This window comes from Piliocolobus tephrosceles, chromosome 10 (genome assembly GCF_002776525.5).
Source record: "Piliocolobus tephrosceles isolate RC106 chromosome 10, ASM277652v3, whole genome shotgun sequence".
NCBI lineage: Eukaryota > Metazoa > Chordata > Mammalia > Primates > Cercopithecidae > Piliocolobus > Piliocolobus tephrosceles.
Genome location: NC_045443.1, coordinates 65,633,039 through 65,657,307, shown reverse-complemented (window position 1 = coordinate 65,657,307; position 24,269 = coordinate 65,633,039). Strand labels below are relative to the sequence as shown.

The following is a 24,269-nucleotide window of genomic DNA, read 5'->3' as shown; positions in this document are numbered from 1 at the left end:
GCACAATCTCGGCTCATTGCAACCTCTGCCTCCCGGGTTCAAGCGATTCTTTTGCCTTAGCCTCCCGAGTGGCTGAAACTTACAAGCATGTGCCACCATGCCCGGCTAATTTTTGTATTTTTAGTACAGACGGGGTTTCACCATATTGGCCAGGCTGGTCTCGAACTCCTGACCTCGTGATCCGCCCGCCTTGGCCTCCCAAAGTGCTGGGATTACAGGTGCATATACATTATCTGTGATAAAAGAAATATTTCAAAATTTATCTTGGCATAAAGGTAGAGATTTACAAGATTCTTAGAAAGGCTGATCTGACCTTAAGACACAGAATCTGATTTGATGAGATGAGAGAATTCATGCTTTCAAATCAGCAATTAGCAGTTCTAGAAAATATCTGCATCCCTGTGAGGACTTTTCAAAGAGATGGTGATTTAGGACAATAAATAATCAGTGAAGAAAAGGAAAGGGATTTCTCGGAACAGAATCATATAGTGAAGATATTAAAATGAAAGAAGTTTTGTGCCCCAAATGTATTCCCTAGGCCTTGTTCAACTGCAGCACAATATTATTATTATGGTATGTGAGGCTTGCCAGTGGTTTATGCCTTACTGAGAGTTACTTTACTTAGCTGCGGCCTTGTATGGTGAAGAGTCCTTTCGACTCACCAAAAAGAGAGAGAGAAAAAAAGTCCTGTTGTCAAGAGAACCTGGAGTCCCTCCAAAAGGTGCCCCACTGATTCAAAAGCCAGACACTCCCTTGTCAACAAAGGCATCTCACGGCTAAAAGTCTGGAGGGCAAATTGCACTTGGCTCATTGCTAAGTCTTAATCATAGACCCTATTTATTCGATTCTTACTGACATTAATGTGAAGTATCAGCAATTTTTCTTCTCAGACAGAATCCATGGATTTAATTTTATCATTTTTTTTTAGTTGTGCAATCAGAAATTCATTCATAGGAGGAAAAATCAGTTAATACCTATGGAAAAATGCAAAAGAAAGCCGTTGTCAGACTGATTGCTTTTTGGCAAAGGCTGAGTTCAAGATTTACCAATGAAAGCCCAATTAAGTGTCACCTGAGAGAATGTTAACAGAGCTAAAGAGCATTACCAAGCCCAAAGACTGGCATTTCAGTTACCTTGTAAGGTATTTCAGAGAAAATTACGTCTATGTAAACACAAGGCTGTGTATCACTATATTGGTAAAACAGTAGTTTCTAAAACAGCTTTACTCTGATTTCTGAAGCAACAAGAAAAAAGAAAAGACAACAGAAAGCAAATAATTTACCTTTTTAGGAAGTGATCTTGAGTAAATGTTAGTTCAATCTTCTCAAGGAACATCTGGCTTGGATTCAGCTACCCAGGGCAGAACAAAATAAATGAAAGGCCTCTAGATCAGGTGTTTCCCAGGATGGAATTTAAATTCAGCTTCTTTATCCTGCCTGCTCTTTAATCACCTATCTTAGATCAAACTTTCTGGCTCCAGGTTTAAAAGCATCTTTAGAATACCAAGGTGCTCACATTTAGCCCCTTTCTCACTTTCTCCTTTCTTTTTACTTCCTGTGTTCTTTGTGTATGTATCGGTCCCCCATTAGAAGATTATAATTACATTTGAAGACAGGGGCTATGTCTTATTCATCTTTGTACCTCCCTTCTTCAACCCTCGTCTGATGTGTTTGCTCATATACACTTTTCTTTTGTTAAAGAAAAATAAATATAGTTAGAGGCAAATACAAATTCTCCACTGTTTTAACTGCTACTGAGAAAATGATAGGAGATTATTAATTTGTGAAGCAGTCAACTTCCTTTTTTAATAGAATGAGTAGTAGATGAGGATATTTATATTTCAAGTGCAAATAAAATTTGCCTCAAAGGATTTTGATATATTTTTGTCTCTAAAAGGAGCAACAGCCTTTTTGTGATGTACATGTCAAGATAAATCTAGAAAGGGCCAATGGAGTTATTTTATTTAAGGAGAATTGCCTCGGTGGTAACTATCAATACCTTAAAGTTTCTATATCTTACCAGTAAACTGAATAAAATGCTCTTTTCTTTATAGCTGCCGCTGATGGAGTTGGACTCATGAGTGAGGGAGAAAGTGCCTGTGAATGACATCATTATACGACATCATACGACAGTTTTTTTCTTTCTTTTATTCACTTGTCTTTCTTTTATCTCAACTGATGGTATACCATACACAGTCTTCTAAGCCTTGCTTTTTTTCTTCGAGAGTCTTCTATGTTAGTTCATAAAGAGGTGCCTCTTGCTTGTTAGGGGTTGTATGGAAATGTGCAAGTTAATAAGCTGTTGCATGTCAGTTCCAGTCTCACCCTTCAGACTCTGCAAATCACATGGCCAGCTCCCTGTTCTGTTTGCCAAGAAAGGAGGCTAGGGAAAGACTGGGATGCTCTGTTTTGCTTGCTGTTCCTCCCCGCAGCACCTGAACAGTGATCTTCTATCCCACAGTGGCAGTCTCCAGCTTTTCTCTTTTCCAGACGTTCCCAGAGGCAGTCTCATTTTGTCCCCTCAGAGGCACTCCATCCGTGGAGCAGTGGCCCTTTCTCAGTGGTCTGACCAACTCCAGGAGGCCTCTCCTACAAACCTCCTCATTCTAGTAACCTCAACATTTTCCTTTTGTTCTTTCAGTCTTACAGTATGAGCTGCTTCCTGGAGTTCCTCTTCTTTCTCCTTTTGGCTTTAAGTTCTCAAATAACTAATGAACCAATAGCTTATATTAAGTTCTCTTTGTGAGCTGGGCGCGGTGGCTCAAGCCTGTAATCCCAGCACTTTGGGAGGCTGAGATGGGCGGATCACGAGGTCAGGAGATCGAGACCACCCTGGCTAACATGGTGAAACCCCGTCTCTACTAAAAAATACAAAAAACTAGCCGGGCGAGGTGGCGGGCGCCTGTAGTCCCAGCTACTCGGGAGGCTGAGGCGGGAGAATGGCGTAAACCCGGGAGGCGGAGCTTGCGGTGAGCTGAGATCCGGCCACTGCACTCCAGCCTGGGCAACAGAGCGAGACTCCGTCTCAAAAAAAAAAAAAAAAAAAAAAAGTTCTCTTTGTTGAAATGCCTAATGTAGGGTCTATTTTCCCAGCTGGACCTAACATATCCATGCAGGATCAGAAGGCCCAAAGGAGCAGAACAGTCTGCGCTACTCTTTGGATTTGGATGAACCGTAATCTATTTGACTAGTTCTCTCTAAATTGTAACTTTTGTAACTAGAAACAGTACATTAAACAACCTTAAATGAATACTTTTTTTCACATATATGTGAGTCTATCTGTAAGATAAATTTATAGAACAGGGACTCCTGGATCAAATTGCCAAAAATACCCTTCATAGAGGTTGTGCAAATTCAGTCTCTCACAAGCAATAGACAGAAATCTATTCATATGAGAAACAGAGAAATCAACGAAGGGAAGAGTGAGCCAGGTGTTATACCATTGTCCCAGTAAGAGGGCCTTAGCTAGTGGAAAGGAGAAGCACAGCATGAGATCTGTCACTTGAGGAATTACTTTTTGGCTTAGACTCCATGGACTTCATTTTGAGCCCTTTGGCGATGAGAAAGGCTAAAATAGAAATGAAAAGAAGGTTCTCTAAGATATAGTGTTACTCACTTCAAAGAGGGTAACGCAAAAAGGAGAGGTGCTTTGCCAGAGATTACCACCAATGCCAGGCAATTTGAGGAGTGGCTGTGCCCAGTTACTATGCCCAGACTCAGTACCAAGCTAAAGTGGCTGTGATAGCCAGCAGCAAGAGTGACACCTACAGATGCATGGTTATTGGAACAAGCGGCAGTGCTGCCCAGCATATGCTATGTGGTTGCTGCCAGCACATGTGAAACACCTCCTAGGGACTCCCGAAAAAATGGATAGAACTTTGTAGGGTACTGGGTACTGTTTCCTGTAGTAGCAGACAAGATAAGAGCTGGTAAAACACAGGCTACAAAACTCATTTACTAAGGTTGTCACTTTTTTTCCCCATTTCTATATCTTTGCCTCTTAAACTTGGGGAGGCTTTTGTTTAACAACAGTAAAGTAAAATCTTCTTCCTTAAGTCTTTATGATACTTCTCCAGCAAGCCTGGGATGTGACTGAGTTATTTTTACAATCTGCTGTTTGGTTTTCTGTCATTTACTCCCTGTTCAGCAGAGCTCTTCTGCAGTGATCACTGCCCTTGTTTTGCAGACAGGTTACATTCTACACACTAGCTCTTGCTGATTTCACCTTAGCGTTTTGTGGTAACAAAGCTGCGTGCACAACCAGAGTTGTGCCTTTCTTACTCTGTAAAATGGGCTGCCTTCCTGCAGATGACTTTTATGTTCCACTGTGTCTTGTTTGTGCCATTCTTAATTTACACGACAGAGATGCTGTCATCACCAATTAACATTAATCAAGGGCCCCCTGGATGCATGGCTGCATTGGGACTAATTTAATATGCTCTTTGTTCCAGATATCAGGTGGCTTCTTCAAATGCATTTTTAAGTATCTCAGTGATGATGAAGAAGAACGGATACATCAATCAGGATTCAGGAAGACAGCTTTTGCAGAAAATGCTTAAAGGGAAGCATCAAGCATTGGTGTTGATATTTGAAAGTTTAAGAGAGGTATACTTTTATTCAGTCAGCACACGACAAATGTAAAAGGCACTCATTTGCTGTTCCTGGAACAAGCTTGGCAGCATTCCATTTAGACATCTGCCCTTTCATCGTCCCACTTTTTACTTATTGCAGTCCTTTCAGTCTGAATATTTCCTCCTGAGGCATTTTCTGCCCTCAGAAATGACTCCCTGCTCCCAGTTCCTGTAGCCTTTATCATTCACACCTTTCACTTCGAAATTTAGCACATGTCACATTACACCATTATTGAATAAATATATATCCTTCCCAAGTGTATCAGAGAACTATCTGGACAATTTGTTTCTTTCCCAATTCTCAGAATCAGCAGTGTTCTGTCAAGAAATATTTACCGACGATGATGGCAATAGTCGATTAAAATCAGATGAAGTTTTATTTTTAAAAAAAGGTTGAGAGGAGAGACAAGACTGAAGGTTTGGAAGTTGAGACTCACAAGCATCTTTAATAAACGTTTTCTCATCTAAGCGCTGTATGTACATCATTTTGGGGAGGGTAGAGATTGAGGGAGGAAGAACATCACTGGAGGAAGAGACAGCAGTTTGTCTTTCGAGTTTCAATAAAGTTTCAAAAATCCTGCCTAAGCTATATTTATTTTCTGGCCTTTCCCCTTTGATGTAACAATAAACTGTAATGTGGCTGTCGGTTGTACGAACCGGTATTCAGCCGAATAGATCTGAGCACTTTCCTTTCAGAAAAAGAAGCGTTCAGTTCTGTCATAGATTCTAGAATGAAGAACACACTGGGCCAGCGAGGCTGGCGGCTGGCGAATTCCACCAGCAAGCAGACGCATTGCTGCGCTGGAGCCGGCGAACCAGGGACCGGCCCACCCAACCCAGGAAGGCAACGCCGGGGTCCCGCCCAGCCCGGTTCCGGGAGCCTTATTGGCCGGCCTTCCGCCCGCCATCTCTATCAGCCTCCGGGATTTGGCACGAGCGGTAGGCGGCGCCCTTTCGGTCACTCATTGGTCAAATCCTAATGGAGGTAAGGCACTCTACGAGTTTCTATTGGTCCCTAGGCTCCAAAAATGGGCGGGGAAAAACAGAGCGACAGGGCTCTAGGAGGGAAGCGCGGAGTGCGCCGGCGCGTAGTCGGGGACGCCGTGCCGAGGGTTTGCTAGGGAACAGACTGTTATCGCCCCGCCCCCTCGGAGCTTTTTGTGCCGTTAACTGTCGAAGTGGTGGGGGCTGCGGCGCCGGGCGACATGCCAGTGCGCTTCAAGGTGAGGCTGGGGTCCCCGGGCCGGAAGGTGGCTGGGGGGAGCCACGGCGGGGGAAGTGCGGAGCGTCGAGGTCACGCTGCTTTTCAGCTCTGCAGCCCTCGGCCGGGCAGAAGCTGCAAGCCCCAGGGCGTGCCTGAGGGGCCCCAGAATCTGCCCGCCGCCTCTTACCTAGTTCTCTTTCCGCTCACTCACATTTGCAAGTTGCTGTGTGCCAAAGAGTCAGATGATGCGGGACAGATTTACTTAAGGGGACTCGAGAGGAATGTAGATGGGAGGAGGCCACTTTGCGAAGAGAACTAAAGGCGACTTCAGTTTGGGACACCTGAACTGAAGCTAAAGTGGCCCATTTAGCTTAGCATTTAACCCCCATTCCCTTTAAAACTTTAGTGTATGTGGCTTTTAAAGGCTTGAGAAATGGGTTCTTAGTAAAGATAGGGTATAAAGAAATACACATTTTTCATCGTTGTGCATTCTTAGGGTATGTTAAAAGTTCCAGGTAGCTGGTAGCTGTCAGGGACTAGCACCCTGCAACTTCACAGGTGGCCACAGCGTCCCACACTTCCTGACTCATTTATCTTAAAGGCGTGTATTCAGAATGGAAGGGGAGTTTGCCTTTTGTTAACTTTACCAAATAGCAAAAGGCCCTAGGCATAATACATAATATTGTGTACTCCGTGAAAACCTGGGATAAATCTAGTAGAGTGATCAGAATTTAGATTGTCACTAGTTATCTGACAAGAACTCATGCTTTGGAATCAGATAATCAGTGAAAGGGTAACCTCTGAGCCTGGTATTCCTGGTAGCATCTGCCTCAAGTGGTGTTGAGGCTTAAAGGATGTAACTCGTGTGAACTGCTTAGCACAGGGCTGGGTGAATATTAGCTCTTATTAAGGAGCTCGTCTGTGTTTAATTTTCAGTCTTAAGTCTCTTTGGAGGTTCAGAAATTATTTTTCACTGATGTCTGCTTTAAAACATCATTTATTAATTGCACTGTACTCAAAGTGTACTTTGCATTACAGGGGCTGAGTGAATACCAGAGGAACTTCCTGTGGAAAAAGTCTTATTTGTCAGAGTCTTGTAATTCCTCCTTGGTGCAAAAGTACCCATGGGCTGGACTTAGATCAGATCAATTAGGTAAGTTGAGCAAGCTAATAGCCATTCTAACCTGGGCTAAGTTTATAACTTGGGCTAAGCCATTATAACTTGGGCTAAGTAAACCTTGGGCTAAGTTTACCAAATGATATATTAAAAGTTCAGTTGGCCTGGTTGATTTATTCATTTATTAATCAAATATTTATTGAAGGTTTACTATGAGCCAGGACTATTCCCAGCAGCTAGTGTGGCTGGCCAGGTTTCACTAATGGAGGCCTCCATCACAACTGTTTCAGTACTGACTGAGTAGTTAAGTTAAATATTAAAAGGTAAGAAAAGCCTTACACGGAGGCTGGGATGTAACAAAAACCCATGAAGAGTTTTGCCTAGGCCTTTCCTTGGCCGTAAAGCATGACAAAATAAGGAATTCTTAACAGGATCCATTTAGGATTAAACAAGTTTTAATGGGGGTCTGCAGAAACTCCCCAGGCCTCCACAAACAAATTTATTGGCGGTCTGAAGGAACTCCTCAAACCTCCGTGATTCAGCAGGAGACAAGATAAGGGTAATCAGCCCAGCACCTAGACGCATTTAGATAAAGTAAGTTTACTGATGCTCCAGAAGAAGGTCTTCAGGACTCAGACCTTACTTATAGATTAAAAGAAGTTAATCACTTACATCCTTAGATGAATGCACACTTACACGTAGACTTATAGCTTAGAAGGTATATAAGCTCTGAAAAACTTTGTAATTTGGGGTTGGTCTGGTGATAATTTCCAGGCCTTCTCCCCGTAACTGGTTATAGAAACAAAAACTTACTTTCTCCCTAGTTCATCTGCATCTCGTTATTGGCGGAGAGAAATAGCAGCCCGACCCTCAGTTTGGTCTGGGAACACTAGGGATATAGCCCTGAACCAAAGTACCTTAACTATGGAGAGAAACAGTAAGCAAGTCACTCAATAAATAAGGGAATTTCAGGTTTTTATATAAAATTGTGGGGAAGTGTGATAGATAACATGCAGGAGGGGTGGACTGGAGGGAAAACGCTGTAGATTAGATGGTTGGGAAAGGCTGTTTTTGAGGAGGTGGTATTTGAGCTGAGACCTGAAAGCTGAGGGGAAAGTGCTGGGGAAGAGTGCTCCCAAGGTCTTGAGAAATGGAAGCTTAGGGAGATTAGGTCGCTGCCCCAGCTTTACAGCTAGTAAGTGGCAGAACCATGATTTGAAATCAAGTCTGTTTTGTGCAAAGCACGCGATTTCAGAGGTCATGTTCTTGTTATCACACATGCCTCCTCCCTGTGTCCCAGGGAAGTCAGATTCCTGGGCCAGGGTTTCCCAGAGGGTGACAGAACAGAAAGGAGACAGACTGACTTCATTATACCTGCTTGTTTAATTCTTCCTTACTGGTATATTAGATCTCTGAGAGTAGGGCTCTGTCTTATCCACCACCTTGTTCCTACCCAGTACCTAATATAGGCCTTGGAACAATCTATTGCTTCTTGAAACTAATTTTTGAATGAATGAATAAGCCGAAATTTGAATCCACAATAGCTGTTGGGCAAATTGAGCTAGTTTCATCAAGTGAGATTTTAGGAAGCCTGTTACATAGGATTGCTGGGAGGGTTTAAATGAGATGTTGCCTATTAAGGGCCTGGTTCATGTACACAGATCAGTGCTTGGTGCCCCACATTTGATGTGTGCGAGCATGGCGGGTAAGTCACATAAATGTTAGATGTTTGAAGCCAGGAAAAGACTTATGGGTAGGGTACCAAGCCTGGGAAGTTAGTAAGATGAGGAGGTATTTTCAGAATTAGGTTGGGAGAACAAGGGGAAGAGTGGGCAAGAGTGGGTGTCTCTTTTAGGGTTCCTCTGAAGCATCATGATCTGACCCACTGCCAGACTTCAGAGACTGGGTGTCCCTGCTTCTCTGGCAGGGTGCTAGGAAAATCCCTCTGCTCATAATCCTCTTTTTACAAATGACTAGAAATTCCACATATTTGAACCTCCATTAGATTAAGAATCGAAATAAATCTCTGTTTAAGCATAGGTATCCCACCCTGCTGAGCACCTACAGGGCTATTACGACACTGGAAAATTCATTAAACTGGGTAGTTGTCCAATAACATTTCAGCTTAGATCAGCTGCATTTGAGGGGAAGGTGACGAAATGAGACCATGAGAGCAAAGCCACCATAGAGCATGGTATATAATGAAGGAAGGAGTGGACTAGGGGAGGAACGTTAGTGGAGAATTTTAGGTCATGGGGAGGGACTGAGCAAGAACTCCAGAATGCTTAGAATGGGAGGTGGGAGGTTAGCAAAAAACAACAGCAGTGTTACCCAGGATGGCTGTCCCTTCTTTTAGAGTAGTGTATTTTTACCCTGGGGATTTGCTGGTGCTGGAGACAACAGCAGACCACTTGAGAATCTTCTTTTATTTTACTCTTCTACCAAAAACCTGCCTCTGTGTTAAAGCAGAGAGGAGTCTAATTGGTGATCTTCAAGCTTTTAGCTTTTATACTTCCTAGAAAAATTTAGAAAAACATTGTGCCTCATCACAATGTTTTTCTAAATTGCTATTTTTTATCATAAATTTTTATGAATAGTTTTGAATAATAGAATTTCTGGTATATTGCATAGTGCTTATATGTTTTACATATATTTTGTAAAAACTCTGGAACTGCCAGTTTAGCCCATTCAATTTATGGAAAATGTTTATCATGCAACTGGCAAAGTCAGTATTGATTGGCAAACTAACCGGCCAAATTAGAATTATTTTCTGTGAGGAAAAAGTCTGTTTATCTTTAATTAAGGTAAATGTGTTAATCTGCATATGTACATTTCACATGATATCCCTCTCATACCTGAATTTTAATACTAAGAAGGTAGATGGAAAATCCATGGAGATATATGAAATAAGATACTGTTCCTTTGTTATTTCTAATCTCGGTCTGCTTTGCTTTGCTGTCAAATATTCTCCCTCAGGAATATGCTTTCTTGAATTGTCCCTTTGTTTGGCTTCCTACCCCTGAGGTTTTGTTCTACCTTGGGGGGATGCACTGGAGTACATTTCAGGCTGGTTAAGAGGTGTGTCTTTCTTCTGTAAAGTGGGAAAAGGGAGATTATGAAAGGGGCGGTGGGAGATGGAACTGCAGATGGCAGATGCAGCTCTCAGGCAGACAGATCAGCGTCCGGCGAGAGAGCACACACATACGGAGTTGAGGATCTGGAAAATGATTCCCTTAAGCCGTCCACTTCTGTTTACCCTCCACATCTTTGTGTGCCTCCAGACAGATATCCAGCCAGTGTGAAGACCTGTGGTCTAGGGAAGCCTTTTAAAAGGGTAGGGACCCGGGGTGACGTGGCCAGCACATCTACAACAGAGGCTAAGGAGTCCTGGGTTTTACCTCATGCCCAATTTTCTTTCCACCTTCCTTTTCCGTTCTGGTCTTAATCTTCCTTCTCCACCCTGCAGCCGTCTTAAAGAATGGCCCTAAACTAGGGCAGTCTCTCAGTGGCTGTCATTCTGCAGAGCTGCTCTTACCTCCATAGAAGGTTAAGTTTTTGGACATTTGCTTTCCATACAGAAATATAGAGAAATTGTATCTTAGCTGTTGTTAAAAGGGCTTATTCTTTTTTTTTTTTTTGAGACAGAGTCTTGCTCTGTCGCCCAGGCTGGAGTGAGTGCAGTGGCACAGTCTCGGCTCACTGCAAGCTCCGCCTCCTCGGTTCACGCCATTCTCCTGCCTCAGCCTCCCGAGTAGCTGGGACTACACACCCGCCACCACGCCTGGCTATTTTTTTTTTTTTTTTGTATTTTTTAGTAGAGACGGAGTTTCACTGTGTTAGCCAGGATGGTCTCGATCTCCTGACCTCGTGATCTGCCTGCCTCGGCCTCCCAAAGTGCTGGAATTACAGTCATGAGCCACTGCGCCCGGCCTATTCTTTTTTAATTCTCAGGAAATCAAGGCAGATGTAGAACCAAGATCCAGCACAATGACATCTTATTCCTTCTCATCTTGGTCTGCTCTACTTAAGAGAAGCTTTGTGAAAAGTTCCAAATTTTGACAGTACCAGGGCCCATTGTTCTGTTAAGTAGCACAGGAAAGTAATTAGAAACGAGGCAACATGTACTGCCTGGCTTGCCAGGTCTATCATGTTGCAATTCTAGTGACTTTTGTTAGGATAACTGGAACATTGTGACCCACTGATTTTTAATTTTTTGTTATGGTTAAATTTTTAATGCTTTTAAAAGCAAAATTAAATATTTTATGTTGAAAAGTTGTACTTTTAAAATCCTATATTCTAAAGGATATTGTGTGTATATATAGGTGCATATATCTGAACTAAATTTTAAATTTCATTTCTCCTTCACAAGTGTTCTTAAAAGTTGTCTTTATAACTTTTTGCTTTGGTAGCTACTAGTTTTGTATACCGTGTTTTGTAGGGATCACGAAGGAGCCAAGTTTTATTTCAAAAAGAAGAGTCCCTTACCATGACCCACAGATTTCAAAATCCCTGGAGTGGAATGGAGCTATCTCAGAGAACAATGTGGTTGCACTGCCAGAACCAGAAGCCCCAGAAACACCAAAATCACAAGAAGCAGAACAAAAGGATGTTACTCAAGAAAGAGTTGACTCACTAGAAGCTTCCAGGGTTCCCAAAAGAACCAGATCTCACTCTGCAGACTCCAGAGCTGAAGGGGCTTCAGATGTTGTGGAAAATAATGAGGGTGTAACAAACCATATACCAGTTAATGAAAATGTGGAATTGGAGCATTCTACCAAGGTTCTTTCAGAAAATGTAGATACTGGGGTAGGCATATTCACTGCATTTCTTTTCAAAAGCATAGAATTCTTTGTTGGTTTCATCGTCATTTCTGTAATGTTACATTTTGTGTTTCAGAATTTTCCATTGTTGTTTTCTTGTCTAATGTCTATAAGAATAGTTGATAACAGGCTGTTGACTTTAGTTGTTGTGAATTAGTTCTATTCTTACTACTCGCTATTTTGTAGTAGTTATGCTATGATATCCCTTTATTGGATGGACCTCCTGTGTCTGGATTTTATTCATCATGTATTAGCACCTGAGTCCTAAGGGAGAGATCAAGTTGAGACAGAGAAGGGAAGTAGGCCCTTACTTCTGGCAGGGTGCTGAGCTGACTTCTATCTAGCTGCTTTTCAGTTTCTTATCTGTACAAGAAGACAGACAGAAACTCAACTGATGAAATGCAAAAGGAAGGAGAGCTCTGGCTGTCTCTCAGAGATCTTGCATTTTTGCTCTCTTATGTCACAGCTGGCCTGCAGCAGGTCCCTGTGAGCACATAAGCAGAGGCTACCAGAGCTTGCATGGGGATCTCAATGCCTTCCACGTTTCTTTCTCCATTCTGTTCCACTGCTCTTCTCTGGTTCATGTCCACCACTGACTGGGACCCTGAAGAGGCATTTCAGAGTGTTGGAGAAGAATCCATAGCTTGTTGAAAAAGCTGGGGGTAAAAGGGAACAAGGAAGGTGATGTGTGAGTCTGGCAGGCAGGAGAAGGGGTGTTCACAGAAGCAATGTGCAGATGAGGCAAAGTACTGGGACTTTTTGATAATAGATTTAATTATGAATGATTAGTAGGAAAGGACTGAGAGTATTATATTTTTCCTGGGATGCCTAATAGTCCTTTGATCGAAAGGAATTTTAAATGGTTTGACACTTGAAAAAAGATACTATTTATAAGTTAAAGAAAGTTTGCTGTACCACAATGTGCATGTAGTTTACAATTTTGTACTGTAGACTGAACATTTTGTTAAGAGGATAGATTTCATGTTATGCATTTTTTACCACAATTTTTAAAAAGTTTGAATAGAAATTTTTAATGTGTTTGAGTGGATTTTTGTTTTGAACAGTTGGATAGACTTCTGCGTAAGAAAGCTGGATTGACTGTTGTTCCTTCATGTAATGCCTTGAGAAATTCTGAATATCAAAGGCAGTTTGTTTGGAAGACTTCTAAAGAAACTGCTCCAGCTTTTGCAGCCAATCAGGTAGTTTAATGGATGTAATACATTTCTGAGTACCATTATCTTATCTAGTAATGTAGATTTACATAGAATTAAGAGTTGCAAGAAATTAGGTACTTAAGTAGCCTGGAGGTAGGTTCTAGAAAACCAAAGTGAGAATTTTGCTAAAATCGTCCTGTTACTTATGATTTATGGTAGTAATATTATACTGTCCTAGGCTACTGATGATCATTGTTGCCAGATGCAGCACATATACTAAATATGAGACAGGGTAATGAAAACTTGGGGAACTGGTAAGTTTTTGCATGCTATAAGATTTTTTTACTTAATAAAAAATTGTTAAATTGATCTTATTCTAAAATGTTGTGTTTTGTTGACTAATATATTGCATGTTTCCTGTATTCTAAGAAAAGCATAACTGCTTTGAATATTTATTTTAGTAAATACAAAATATGTTGACAATAACACAAGATACATAATTTTGTCCTTATATCAGACAAATAGTAATAGGCATTGTCGGTATAACTATATTTGTAAAATTCAGAAGCTGTAATGATGTGGTTTTAGATTTCATTATACTCCTGAACAGTTTTAGTGTTGAGATACCATTACTAATAAATAGTCTGCTGTTTTACTACCTTCATCCTTTAGGCAGTTCTTAGGCTTTAAACTCTCATTTATGTTCTTAACAGTACTTCTAGGCAGAGACAGGAAATACCTCCACTTGTAATATTCCCAGAGACCTATAATGGCTTAGTCTGTTTTTTCTTCTGGTCTTTGTGTTTTTCTTTATAAATATACAGACTTTCACACACCCTTACATTCATTTTCTCCTGTACATCAGCATTCACTTGTGTATTGCGTATAGCCCTAAGAACTGACAGGATAATTAGATTCAGCAAGACAATAACATCTAGTCATCTTACATTAAGATGAAAAAAACACCAGTGATCCTATAAATTGTGGCAGCTTTGGGCTTATACAATTTTTAAAATACCTTTGACATTTATATAACATTTTAAGAACCTATGAAGTAACAAAATGGTAAGTACCCATTATTAACCTAGTGAATAGGATCAGTACTTTTGCTTGCCTACAGGGTTTTTTGGAGATTAAGTGTATCTAAAACATTATTTACAACATGAAAATTGTAATTATTCAGTTTTTTATAGAGTATTTGACCTTGAAGATAGAGCTGATTCAAATCAAATCGTATCGTCAACAAATAGGGCTTTTACATGTCAGTGAAAGCGTTGTGTAGAAATGTTACTTTTATAAGAGAAATCACTAGCAATATATTCACTGGTAGTTTTACTGCTTTCTTTAATGTGTTTCACAAGCTTTTTTTTTCAGAAGGAATTGCACATTGTTCAAAGCATACTGAATTCAGAGTCTATGGATTGAAGAGCTTTGAGACAGCTTTTAATGCTTGTTGATAGGAAACCTCTAAAAAGGTTGTTCATTTCTATTTTATCAGACACCTGCTTTCTGAAAGGATGTCTTATATTAATATGTAAAGGAGTCAGAACAGTTTTTGGCAGGAGAGTCCTTGAGGTTATACTGTACTAAAGTAGATAAACTGTTTAGATCTGATCTGTATGAAGATACCCTATTCAGCATTACAAACCAGTAATATAACTTGTTTGAGTTCCCTATCTTTTCCATTTGCTTTCCTTGTAATCAGTGGTAATATGCTGTGAAATAGAAACCATATTGTGAAATAGGATAAAAGGAAACATTTAACAATACAAGTGTAGTAATTGCTCAGAACATTTTCTTTGCCTTAATAAAATGTGCTGAAAATAAGCCAAGGGAAGAAAAGCTAAACAAATTGAACATATTGGGTATTCGAAAATGTCAAGAATTTTCTATTAAGGCAGGAATAAAAAAAATCATGTCAGGGAGGAAGAAAAAAACCTGTATAACTAACAACAGAGTTGCCTTAAAGCTAATGTCTATGTCATATGAAAATATGCCAATATTTATTTTGGTTATAAGCTATATTTTGATTATAAAACTATTATTCAAAACATAATAATGAGTATATAAAGGTGACCTTTGGATGTTAATAATATATGTGAAATGAAATTAAAATCATATATAACTTTGCTTTTTTTGTCCTATAATTCAACTTTATGTATGTATGTTTCGTTAAGTAGTTGAAGACCGAAGTTCTGCATATTTAATGAACAAAACTAAACTAAGATAATTTTTGTTTAAGGTTTTCCACAATAAAAGCCAGTTTGCTCCACCATTCAAAGGTAACTCAGTCATCCATGAAACTGAATACAAAAGAAATTTCAAGGGTTTATCTCCAGTGAAAGAACCAAAATTAAGAAATGATTTGAGAGAAAACAGAAATCTTGAAACAGTATCTCCTGAAAAGAAGGTATTCATCAACTTTTAACCTTACCAAACAAAATCCCCATTATTTTAGATTCTCCACATTTTCTTTTACTTACTACCACCTGGGAGTTTTTGGTTTTCGCTAGTTCATTAATTCATTTGTTCATCAAATGTTCATTGAGCCAGCTAGTAGGAGCAGATATGGGTTGGTACTGAGACTACAAGGCTGGCAAATAGCCCCAAGCAGCTGTTGGGCTAGTGGGGAGACAGACATAAATAAAAATGATACAGCATGTTGAGTACTTAACAATGCAGGGGGTAAGTCTAATATGTTTAATATCAAAGTCTGGTAAGTTTAATATCAAATGACTGCATTTATAGTAACTTCCCGGGGTAACAGTAGTGCTAGAAATACTTATTTTAAGTTAAACACATACATACTCACATGTATTTTATTTTTATTTATTTTTTCAAGACGGAGTCTCACTCTGTCACCCAGGCTGGAATGCGGTGGCATGATCTTGGCTCACTGCAACCTCTGCCTCCCAGGTTCAAGCAATTCTCCTGCCTCAGCCTCCTGATTACCTGGGACTACAGGTGCATGCCACCATGCCTGGCTAATTTTTGTATTTTTAGTAGAATTGGGATTTCACTATGTTGGCCAGGCTGGTCTCGAACTGCTAGCCTCAGGTGATCCGCCCACCTTGGCCTCCCAAAGTGCTGGGATTACAGGCGTGAGCTGCCACGCCTGGCCATCACAAGTAGTTTAAACCAAAGTGTTAGCATGCCAGATTATAGCCAGTATAATTCATATGATCTACCTCAGAATATACAAACAACAGCTTCTGTGTGATATTACAGCCATTTAAGTTGCAGAATCAGGCTAACATGATTATAAATTACAGGTAATTGGGGTGTAAATACTATTTTTTAATCTCCTGGAATGTTGATACCTGATATTTTATGGGTCCTAAAAATAGTATATAACTATAAGTAAATATGACTAAAAGTAAAATGATTTATACACCCACATATATTAGGCCTATGATATTATTGGAGAAAAAAAAAGAATTGTTATTCAGTAAAGCGATTTAGTAACTAATTCATCAGGATCCTATGTTTAATTACTGTAATGCAATTGTAAATTTAGAATATCAAGTTCAGTGTGTGGTAACATTATTTAGGTATGTATTTTTTAACTTAAAAATTTTCTTCCTTAGCCAAAGATCTGAAATCTTTATTGTTAGAAAATGAAACTATATCCTCAGCTAAACTTCAAAAATAACTAACCAAATATAATAAAAATTTCACAACTTGTTTGTTGATTTCTTCTTTTTGTTTTCTTTAGTATCTAAAGCTTCTAAAAATAGAAATGTCATTAAATATTCAAGTTAACTTTATAACATCCATGTTTTCACTTTAATGTGTAACATTTTAAGCATAAAAAGCTTAAATTATTTCCATTTCAGAGTAATGAAATAGACGATCCTTTAAAATTGGAAGCAGAGATGGAGTTAAAAGACTTACACCAGCCTAAAAAGCTTACTCCTTGGAAACATCAAAGACTTGGGTATGTATTTTAATAGGAAAATATAGTATTTCAGTGATCAACATGGTGAAATATTTACTTTACTTTCATTTCATTTCTATTAGGAAGGTGAATTCCGAATATAGAGCAAAATTTCTGAGCCCAGCTCAGTATTTATATAAAGCTGGGGCTTGGACATGTGTGAAGGGAAACATGCCAAATCAGGTGAGTGTATGTGAGCTCAATAAGCCCACAGGTTCTTTCAGCCTCTATTAACACTTTAATTTCACAATGAGTTCCATTTGGTAATAGAGACCACAATTTAAAGAAGTATGATATAGTAATAGCACTAACAGTATCAGGAACTTATGTATTAGGATGTAAATTATCAGTGTGTTTTTTTTTAATGCCACTGGCTCTTCAGCAATTAATATTCATTGAGGTCTTTTAAGTTAATGCTTTTTACCATCAAACATTTGATCGTGTTAATAGATTGAATTTATAGAATTGTATCATTATAGATTGGATTATTTCATAACTTTCAGACCACTCTCTCAACTGAAGATTAAATAATTTGTCTGATAGTGATGCCCATTGTCAGTGTGTACGCTTACAGTTTGTAGGCAAAAGAATAGTGCAGCTTGTGTGGTTAGAGGTGTGAGCTACAGTGTTGGGATACTCTAATGTGGGAGAAACTGGGGATCTGAAGATAGGTTTGAGGGGAAGGGTAATTCTAGAGTTGAGAAGTGCTACTTTAGTACTAGCTTCTTATACTCAAAGGATAGCGAATGGAACATTTTTGTTTGGTATTAGCATCTTTCAAATCGTATCTTGACTTTTTTTGCCTTTTCTGAGAGAACAAGCTACAGTAAAATGTTTCTGTTTAGATTAGACATTAGTAAACATCCCACTTCCCCCTGTCATTGTAAACAGAAGGATAATTTGGATGGGGAATGGGTCTTTTATTTAGCTCATTACTTAAAACCATGGCCCACAATTATGTGTAATCAGCCTCTGGGGGAAAGGGCTAGTGCTCGGTGCTCAGTGCTCAGTGCTCTGCAGCTCCCAGACACATGTCCTAGTGACTATCATGCTGTCGCTATTGTTTCAGGAGGTCACTTGATTCCTTCCACCGTGGCCACTCTTTTGCTTTCTACTTCTCTATTTGAGCATATCTTGAAGACAGCACAGGCAAGTAAAAGACAAAGCTCAAAGCTGTCCCAGATATTACCTGGGGCAATGTTCATATATTCACCTTAGTGAAATCAAGTTAAAACTAGGAGCATCGAAAGCACCCATGATGGAAGAAAGGCAGTGAGTCAGCTAAACTCTTGAGCAGTTTGTGACCATCCCAAGTCTTGGCAAAGGTCTCCCTGACTGAGGAATCTGATAGTGGGAGTGAGGAAAAGCATGACAGAGGCAGAACAGTGTGTGGCCAGTAAATCGGTGTCAGCTGCTGGCCTGTTGTGTTTGGGCATGACACTAGGTTGAGGTTATGAGAAACTCTTTGTTTTGGAAGACTGTGTTTTCTCTGAGATTTCTACACTTGATCTTAGCCAAAAGGCCGAGAAGCAATTTCTTTAAGATGAGTTTAGGCGTCAGAACTAAACATCTAATTGGGAAGATTTGTTAAAACTGAAGTAATAGTAACATGAGATTCCTTATCCTGCCTTGATGGACAAGAACATTGTTGTTGTCAATAGACTTTTCAAAGTTTCCTATTGTGATATCTTGGTAATGTTGCTTTTTTTGCTTACTAAAGACTATATTGGTAGTTGTAAATATTTAAATTAGTGGTATAGTTTGCCTTAATTTCTTTGAGAATAATAATTCAGAAAGTAAATTGAAGTTAGAATAAGAATTTTTAGCTAAGAAGTCAGTGATCATTGATGATAACAGTTTTAGTTGACCAGGTTGTAGACATTTAATATGGGCCATGTTTTACTTAGATCTCTCGGAAGTCATTTACTATAGGCAGCTGATTATGAGGTTCCTAAATATAAGGTACAGTACTCCTTCATTTTCCCACTCCTGACATTCCAACACTTATGACTAACGAAGTCATAAGTGACTTCGTTGTTGGAATATTAACTCACTTTTTGAGTCACATTAGTTTTTGAGTCCATATATCATCTTCATTTCTTTCTATGTTTGAGATGTACTTTTTGAATATGTTAATAGTCTAAAGTCACTGGAAATTCTATGCTAAGTCCCAGTTACCTCTCATAGAGCATTAGGGTGATTGGTTTTATTTGCCCAGTGGTTGTGTATTTGTCATCTCCATTACAATAACCACTTGACTATTGCTTTTTAAAATGCTCACTTAAGGGATTGTTTCTTAATAGTTAGCAATTACAATTTTTTAGGTTCTATTCTCAGAATAACTACTTGATGTTAAATTTCTTTTTTTCTTAATAGTTAGTTAATCTTTTCATCATCGATTGGTTGAGGTGATTTTATTCTAATGTGTCTTCCACAAATAGGACTGTGTTTCAAGATAAAGTCCCGCATTTGAGAGATGTCCTATAAGTTGACACACATTGTAAAGACTAGGTATAAAGTGACCCCTCATTTTGGGGGGATGACTTTTGAGTAAAAACAGTTTTTATCCCCAGTTTCTTGAGTTTGAATTTTCTGCATATGTTTTAAATAATTTAGTTGAACTCTTAATTTGCACAAAGAAATTCAGAAAAGAAAACATTTTTACTTATAATTATATCATATCATATAATGTGATGACATTACTTGACCCAGAAAGGTGCGTGTATGTTGTTTTGAGATGGGAATGGTTTATTTCTATCCTTTTTAGTGGCTCTGGTTGTTGGCTATAGGGATTGTTCTATTTAACATTGAGTTCATGCCATTCATTTTTTTCCTCTTCTTTTTAGTAGAACATACTACCTTGGAAAATGTCAGCCTTCTAATTTTTCATCTTAGTTTAGGGTTACAGATATTTAAAATCATATATTTGTAAAATATAATAGCACTAAGATTATTAATAAAGATTGTTGATATAGTAAATTTAAAGCACTTAGTTTTAAATGTCAGTAACAAATAGAACTGAATAAATCAAAGTTCTACAGAATTTTTATGAAGTATCCTCTCCCCCTCCTTTCTAAGTAAAGTTGATGTCAAATAAAACTGGATGACTGTGTACATGGAGAGTATTCATCCATTCTTTCATTCATCATGCATGGATAGATGCAGCTGCCTCTGCTGCCCCCTCCACCCACACAATCCCGCCACTCTACCCAGCACAGTGCAGGACCAATTGGTCCCCCTTTTGAACCACTACTTCAATTTACATTTCATTTCATTTGTTTATTATGGCATAGACCCCCATCAATATTATGATAATTTATGTACAGGTTGACCTCCTGTCTCAGACTGTGAGCTCACTGAGGGCAGGGAGTTTCTTGCTTATCCTTGGCTGCCCTGGTTAGCTCAGGCATACCACTTAGTCTGCACTCAGGACAGGTTGTGGACTCAGTGCTTAAGTGCTACATTTTACCTCACCTGAAGAAGTTCATAGGTTGATGGACAAGGAGGACATGTGCAATTAATTCCAGTAAAATTGAATATGTATTAATGGGGATGTGCACAAAGAATTCTGAGAACACAGAGGAGGAAGTGATGCTAGAGCACGTAGGTGATGGAGTGGCTATGAAACATCTGAAACATGGGGGCACTTATTGGCAATAAAATCTGGAGTATATGGAGGCACTTTATAACAAGGTTCCTGTGCATTCAGAATACCCTGGTTAGAAGTTCAGTAGAGTTAATTCATGTACCTCACTTCTACCTGTTAAATGCGAAAACCACTGCTAGAAATTTTCTTTAAAATTATAGGAGTTGATAGAAATGATAGATTAGCAAAGCTTTTTTTTTGTTGTTGGCAGTGAAGAAAATATTTCATATTATCCTTTAGGATTTTTTTTTCAGGTATGGTTCATTAGAGTAGGACTCTGTTGGCATTATATGGTTTCTTATGCTATATAGGTGCTGTCTTTTGCTTTTGCCAGTTCGTTAGAGTTGTAACACTTTCATCTCTGCATTCAAAATCGTACCTTGTTAAAGAGCTGAGAATATGTTTCTACAATTACTTTTACATTGCTGTTTCATTGTTTGGTTTTTTTGGCCTGAAAGAAAAGCAGTTCTAGAATAAAGATTTTCTGTCTTGATGATTAAAAAAATTAGTGTTTTTCGAAAATAAATAAAGCTATTGAACAGAATTTTAAGGGTAAAATTTCAACTTATTTTTTTTTACATTGTGGAATTGTACTTGGAGAAGCCAGCAGGTGGCAGTATGATGTATAAAGTGAAAGGTTTCAGATGGGTATAAAGGCTCCTTTTCATCAGAAAATGTTACTTGCATATTAAAGAATTCATATCACTTTATTATTCATCAGAACTTTTTTTATCCTGTCACTTTGTTGAACATATTTCTATTATGATTTTGTGGGCTATTATTTTAAATTATATATTTAGTACTTTTTTTTAAGTAGAGATTTTGCTGATTCCAAGGGAACTTTGAGGAATTTGGAGAGGGAAGCCTCATAACCTCATAACTCTCCCAGTGAGGGCTTCTGTAGCAGTAGTAGCTGTATGCAAAGCCATGAAATAAAGCTGGGTTAGGGATTTCTGGCATGTAAGCACCCTTCCAGAGCTGGGGAAATAGGAATAATAATTAGAATGCCTCATTTATCTGTCATCAGCAGCATCCTAGCCATGCAAGAATGTGGCTGGTTTTCAAGATAATAATAAGCTATCTTGGTTACTGAACTAATTACTAAAAATACTAAGAAGTATTGATTGACAAGTTTGGTAGATATTTAGAAGGGAGAATAATGTGTTTCATTGGTTCCATTAATATTCAGTTATGGCATTAACCTATCATTAAGTATGTTTCTGTATTCCTTCTCTAGGGTTCTCTAAATGCCATGTGGTATGCCGAGGTTGGTTGCTTTTGAGTTTTTAAAAACTATAATGCATAGATCACTTGTGTAATTTCAGTTGGAATAAAAAGTAGATGTCAATGTTTTTCTTAGCTGCTGTAAATTTTTCCCTGCCTGCTGGTCTGAAATAAAACAGCTGCATCGTGCTTTAGCTTGATTGTTTTCGTTTTTGCTTAAATGCACAAAGTCTGATGACTGTATGTGGCTAATTTTGCCTTCCTTTGTCCTTGGTCCCTGGCTGTATTTGTTCAGTGTCTTTGATATGCTACTTGGTGCTATTTGTAAAGAAGCATTTACAATAGTATATGATGTCTGAACTCTCCTGTATAGGTTAAAGAACTCCGAGAAAAGGCTGAGTTTTATAGGAAGCGAGTTCAGGGGACACATTTTTCTCGGGACCACCTGAATCAGATTCTGTCTGATAGCAACTGCTGTTGGGATGTCTCCTCAACCACAAGCTCAGAAGGAACCGTTAGTAGCAACATCAGAGCATTAGATCTTGCTGGGTGAGATATTCTTTGTGGATGGCAAAAAAAAGTTTGTTGACACTTACATAGATCATAGAATGTCATAGGAAAATGACCTGACTACTCAAAATTTGTCTCCAGTCAAATGGAAATGTGGCAGCCATTTATTTCATTTTTATTCTCTGTGAAAAATAAAGCAATATAGATTGCTTTATTTGTGTATGAATAACACGTAATGTAAATCTGGAAGGCTAGATTTTTATAATATTTTTTGTTGACAATTAATAGCAGAGTAGGGATGATTATATGGTAGATGTAAAAAGACCTTTAGAAGGTGAAAAGAAAGTCAACAACAATAAAAACGTAGAGACTGTAAGCTATTAATGCATACCTATTATCATTCATTGATGGATTTTGTGGCTGATTCAGAACTTGACTGCTGATTTTATGGAAGAGCACTCTGCTGTTTTGGGTTTAAATGAACATGATTTCACTATTTGTAAGCGAAAGTAATTGAAGAACTTAGACCATGGGATCCTAGGTTTTGTGTGTAAATGCCAGTTTAGGGCTAGGTATGACTTGTGTCAGCAGATTAGATGTACACAAGCATATGTGAAGGTAGGAGTAAAAGAAGATAAATACATTTTGGAATATTTTAATAGAAACTCCAGATTATAACTTTGATTTATTTTACTATAAAACAAATTAGATTTCCTTCTTCAATGCCTGAGCAAGGCAATATCTATGGAAAACGTATAGTTGTGAACAGAAGAAGGAAACGATGGACTCACTAAAATTGGTGTAGATTAGGAAAGTGCAGACTATTCACATTTAAAATAAAACTGATTTTGTTAACGCAGAGATCCTACAAGCCATAAGACTTTGCAGAAATGTCCTTCTACAGAACTAGAAGAAAAAAGAAAGATCGTGGAAGAACAGCCCCAGAAAGATACCACAGAGAAATTGGGAGTGTCAGCTCCCACTCTACCTGTTAGAAGGCGGCTGGCTTGGGATACAGAGAACGCTAGTGAAGATATACAGAAACAGCCCAGGGAGAAAGAGGAGGAGAAGGAAGAGGATGACGACAAGGAGCAAGGGGACAGGAAAACGGGCAAGCAGGCTTTTATGGGAGAGCCAGAGAAGTTGGATGTACATGAGAAATCCAAGGCAGACAAGATGAAAGAAGGGTGAGAGTTTTAAATTACTCAGTATGGAGAAGCATTATTTACGTAGTCGATATGTACTTTGTTTTGTCACTAAATATAGTGGTTTACACTTTTGATTTTATGACTAATAAAGTGCAGATTTTATTTCAATGTCACAAAGGCACTGCTATGTGGTGAATAATTTGATTCAGGTATTTAAGTCACTACTGATTGGTAATTGAATACTTGAATTCTGGGCTACTTTGGGAGGAAGTAGTTAGGATTATTTTCATTTATGTCCTATAATTTATGGGTGCCAGATTTGCAAATGTGTCTGGAAGAATGACTTTAAAGGAAAAAGCTGGTGCTCTTTAATATCAGATGATTCTAACAAAAAAGATAATGTTTTATGATATTTTTTAAAAAGTGATTTCTGAAAATAGCTAATTCCTGTTGTTTTATGTGTAAATTGCTTTGGGGAGTTGCTCTTCTCCACCTATGATAATACTGCCTTTTGTCTATAATCTAAATCCCTTATTCATTCATGGATGTTATGGAACTTGAGCCTTGATGTAAGGAAGGATTCTCTGCTGTGCTGGTGCTGACTTGCAGTGATTTTCCCCCTCATCCAGTATTCAGTCACTTTTTTCTTTGTGGGTTGTTTTTATTCTATTGATATAGTCCATATAGCTTATAGTATTTTTTCAGTGTTCAGTTTTATTTTTGATCTTGTGCTTAGTTCTATTCATTATTGAAAATTTTAGTCTCTTTTAGCTGCATGTGGATTTGGTGGTTATTTTTTCAGAAACAAAATGGCATTCTCTTAGAAGTTTTATACTTTATTGCACAATGATGACAAAGTATTTTTTTAAATCATATTTT

General features: G+C 38.6%; 1 protein-coding gene across 6 annotated transcripts in view; it reads left to right on the top strand.

Moving 5' to 3' along the window:
• The first annotated feature begins 5,698 nt into the window (after window positions 1–5,698).
• Window positions 5,699–24,269, top strand: part of MDM1 (Mdm1 nuclear protein) — a 38,297-nt gene continuing 19,726 nt past the window's right edge. For 3 of the 6 annotated variants that reach the window (XM_023195325.3, XM_023195324.3, XM_023195323.3), the window contains exons 1-10: window positions 5,699–5,853; window positions 6,873–6,987; window positions 11,390–11,757; window positions 12,836–12,970; window positions 15,168–15,335; window positions 16,762–16,862; window positions 16,946–17,045; window positions 21,746–21,775; window positions 22,106–22,281; window positions 23,103–23,429. In XM_023195325.3, coding sequence (XP_023051093.2) covers window positions 5,836–5,853; window positions 6,873–6,987; window positions 11,390–11,757; window positions 12,836–12,970; window positions 15,168–15,335; window positions 16,762–16,862; window positions 16,946–17,045; window positions 21,746–21,775; window positions 22,106–22,281; window positions 23,103–23,429 — 1,538 coding nt within the window. In that variant the 5' untranslated portion in view covers window positions 5,699–5,835. Of the gene's footprint in view, window positions 5,854–6,872; window positions 6,988–11,389; window positions 11,758–12,835; window positions 14,401–15,167; window positions 15,336–16,761; window positions 16,863–16,945; window positions 17,046–21,745; window positions 21,776–22,105; window positions 22,282–23,102; window positions 23,430–24,269 lie in introns of those variants that run through there. The other 3 variants (XM_023195327.2, XM_023195326.3, XM_023195328.2) reach the window with 3 other exon arrangements.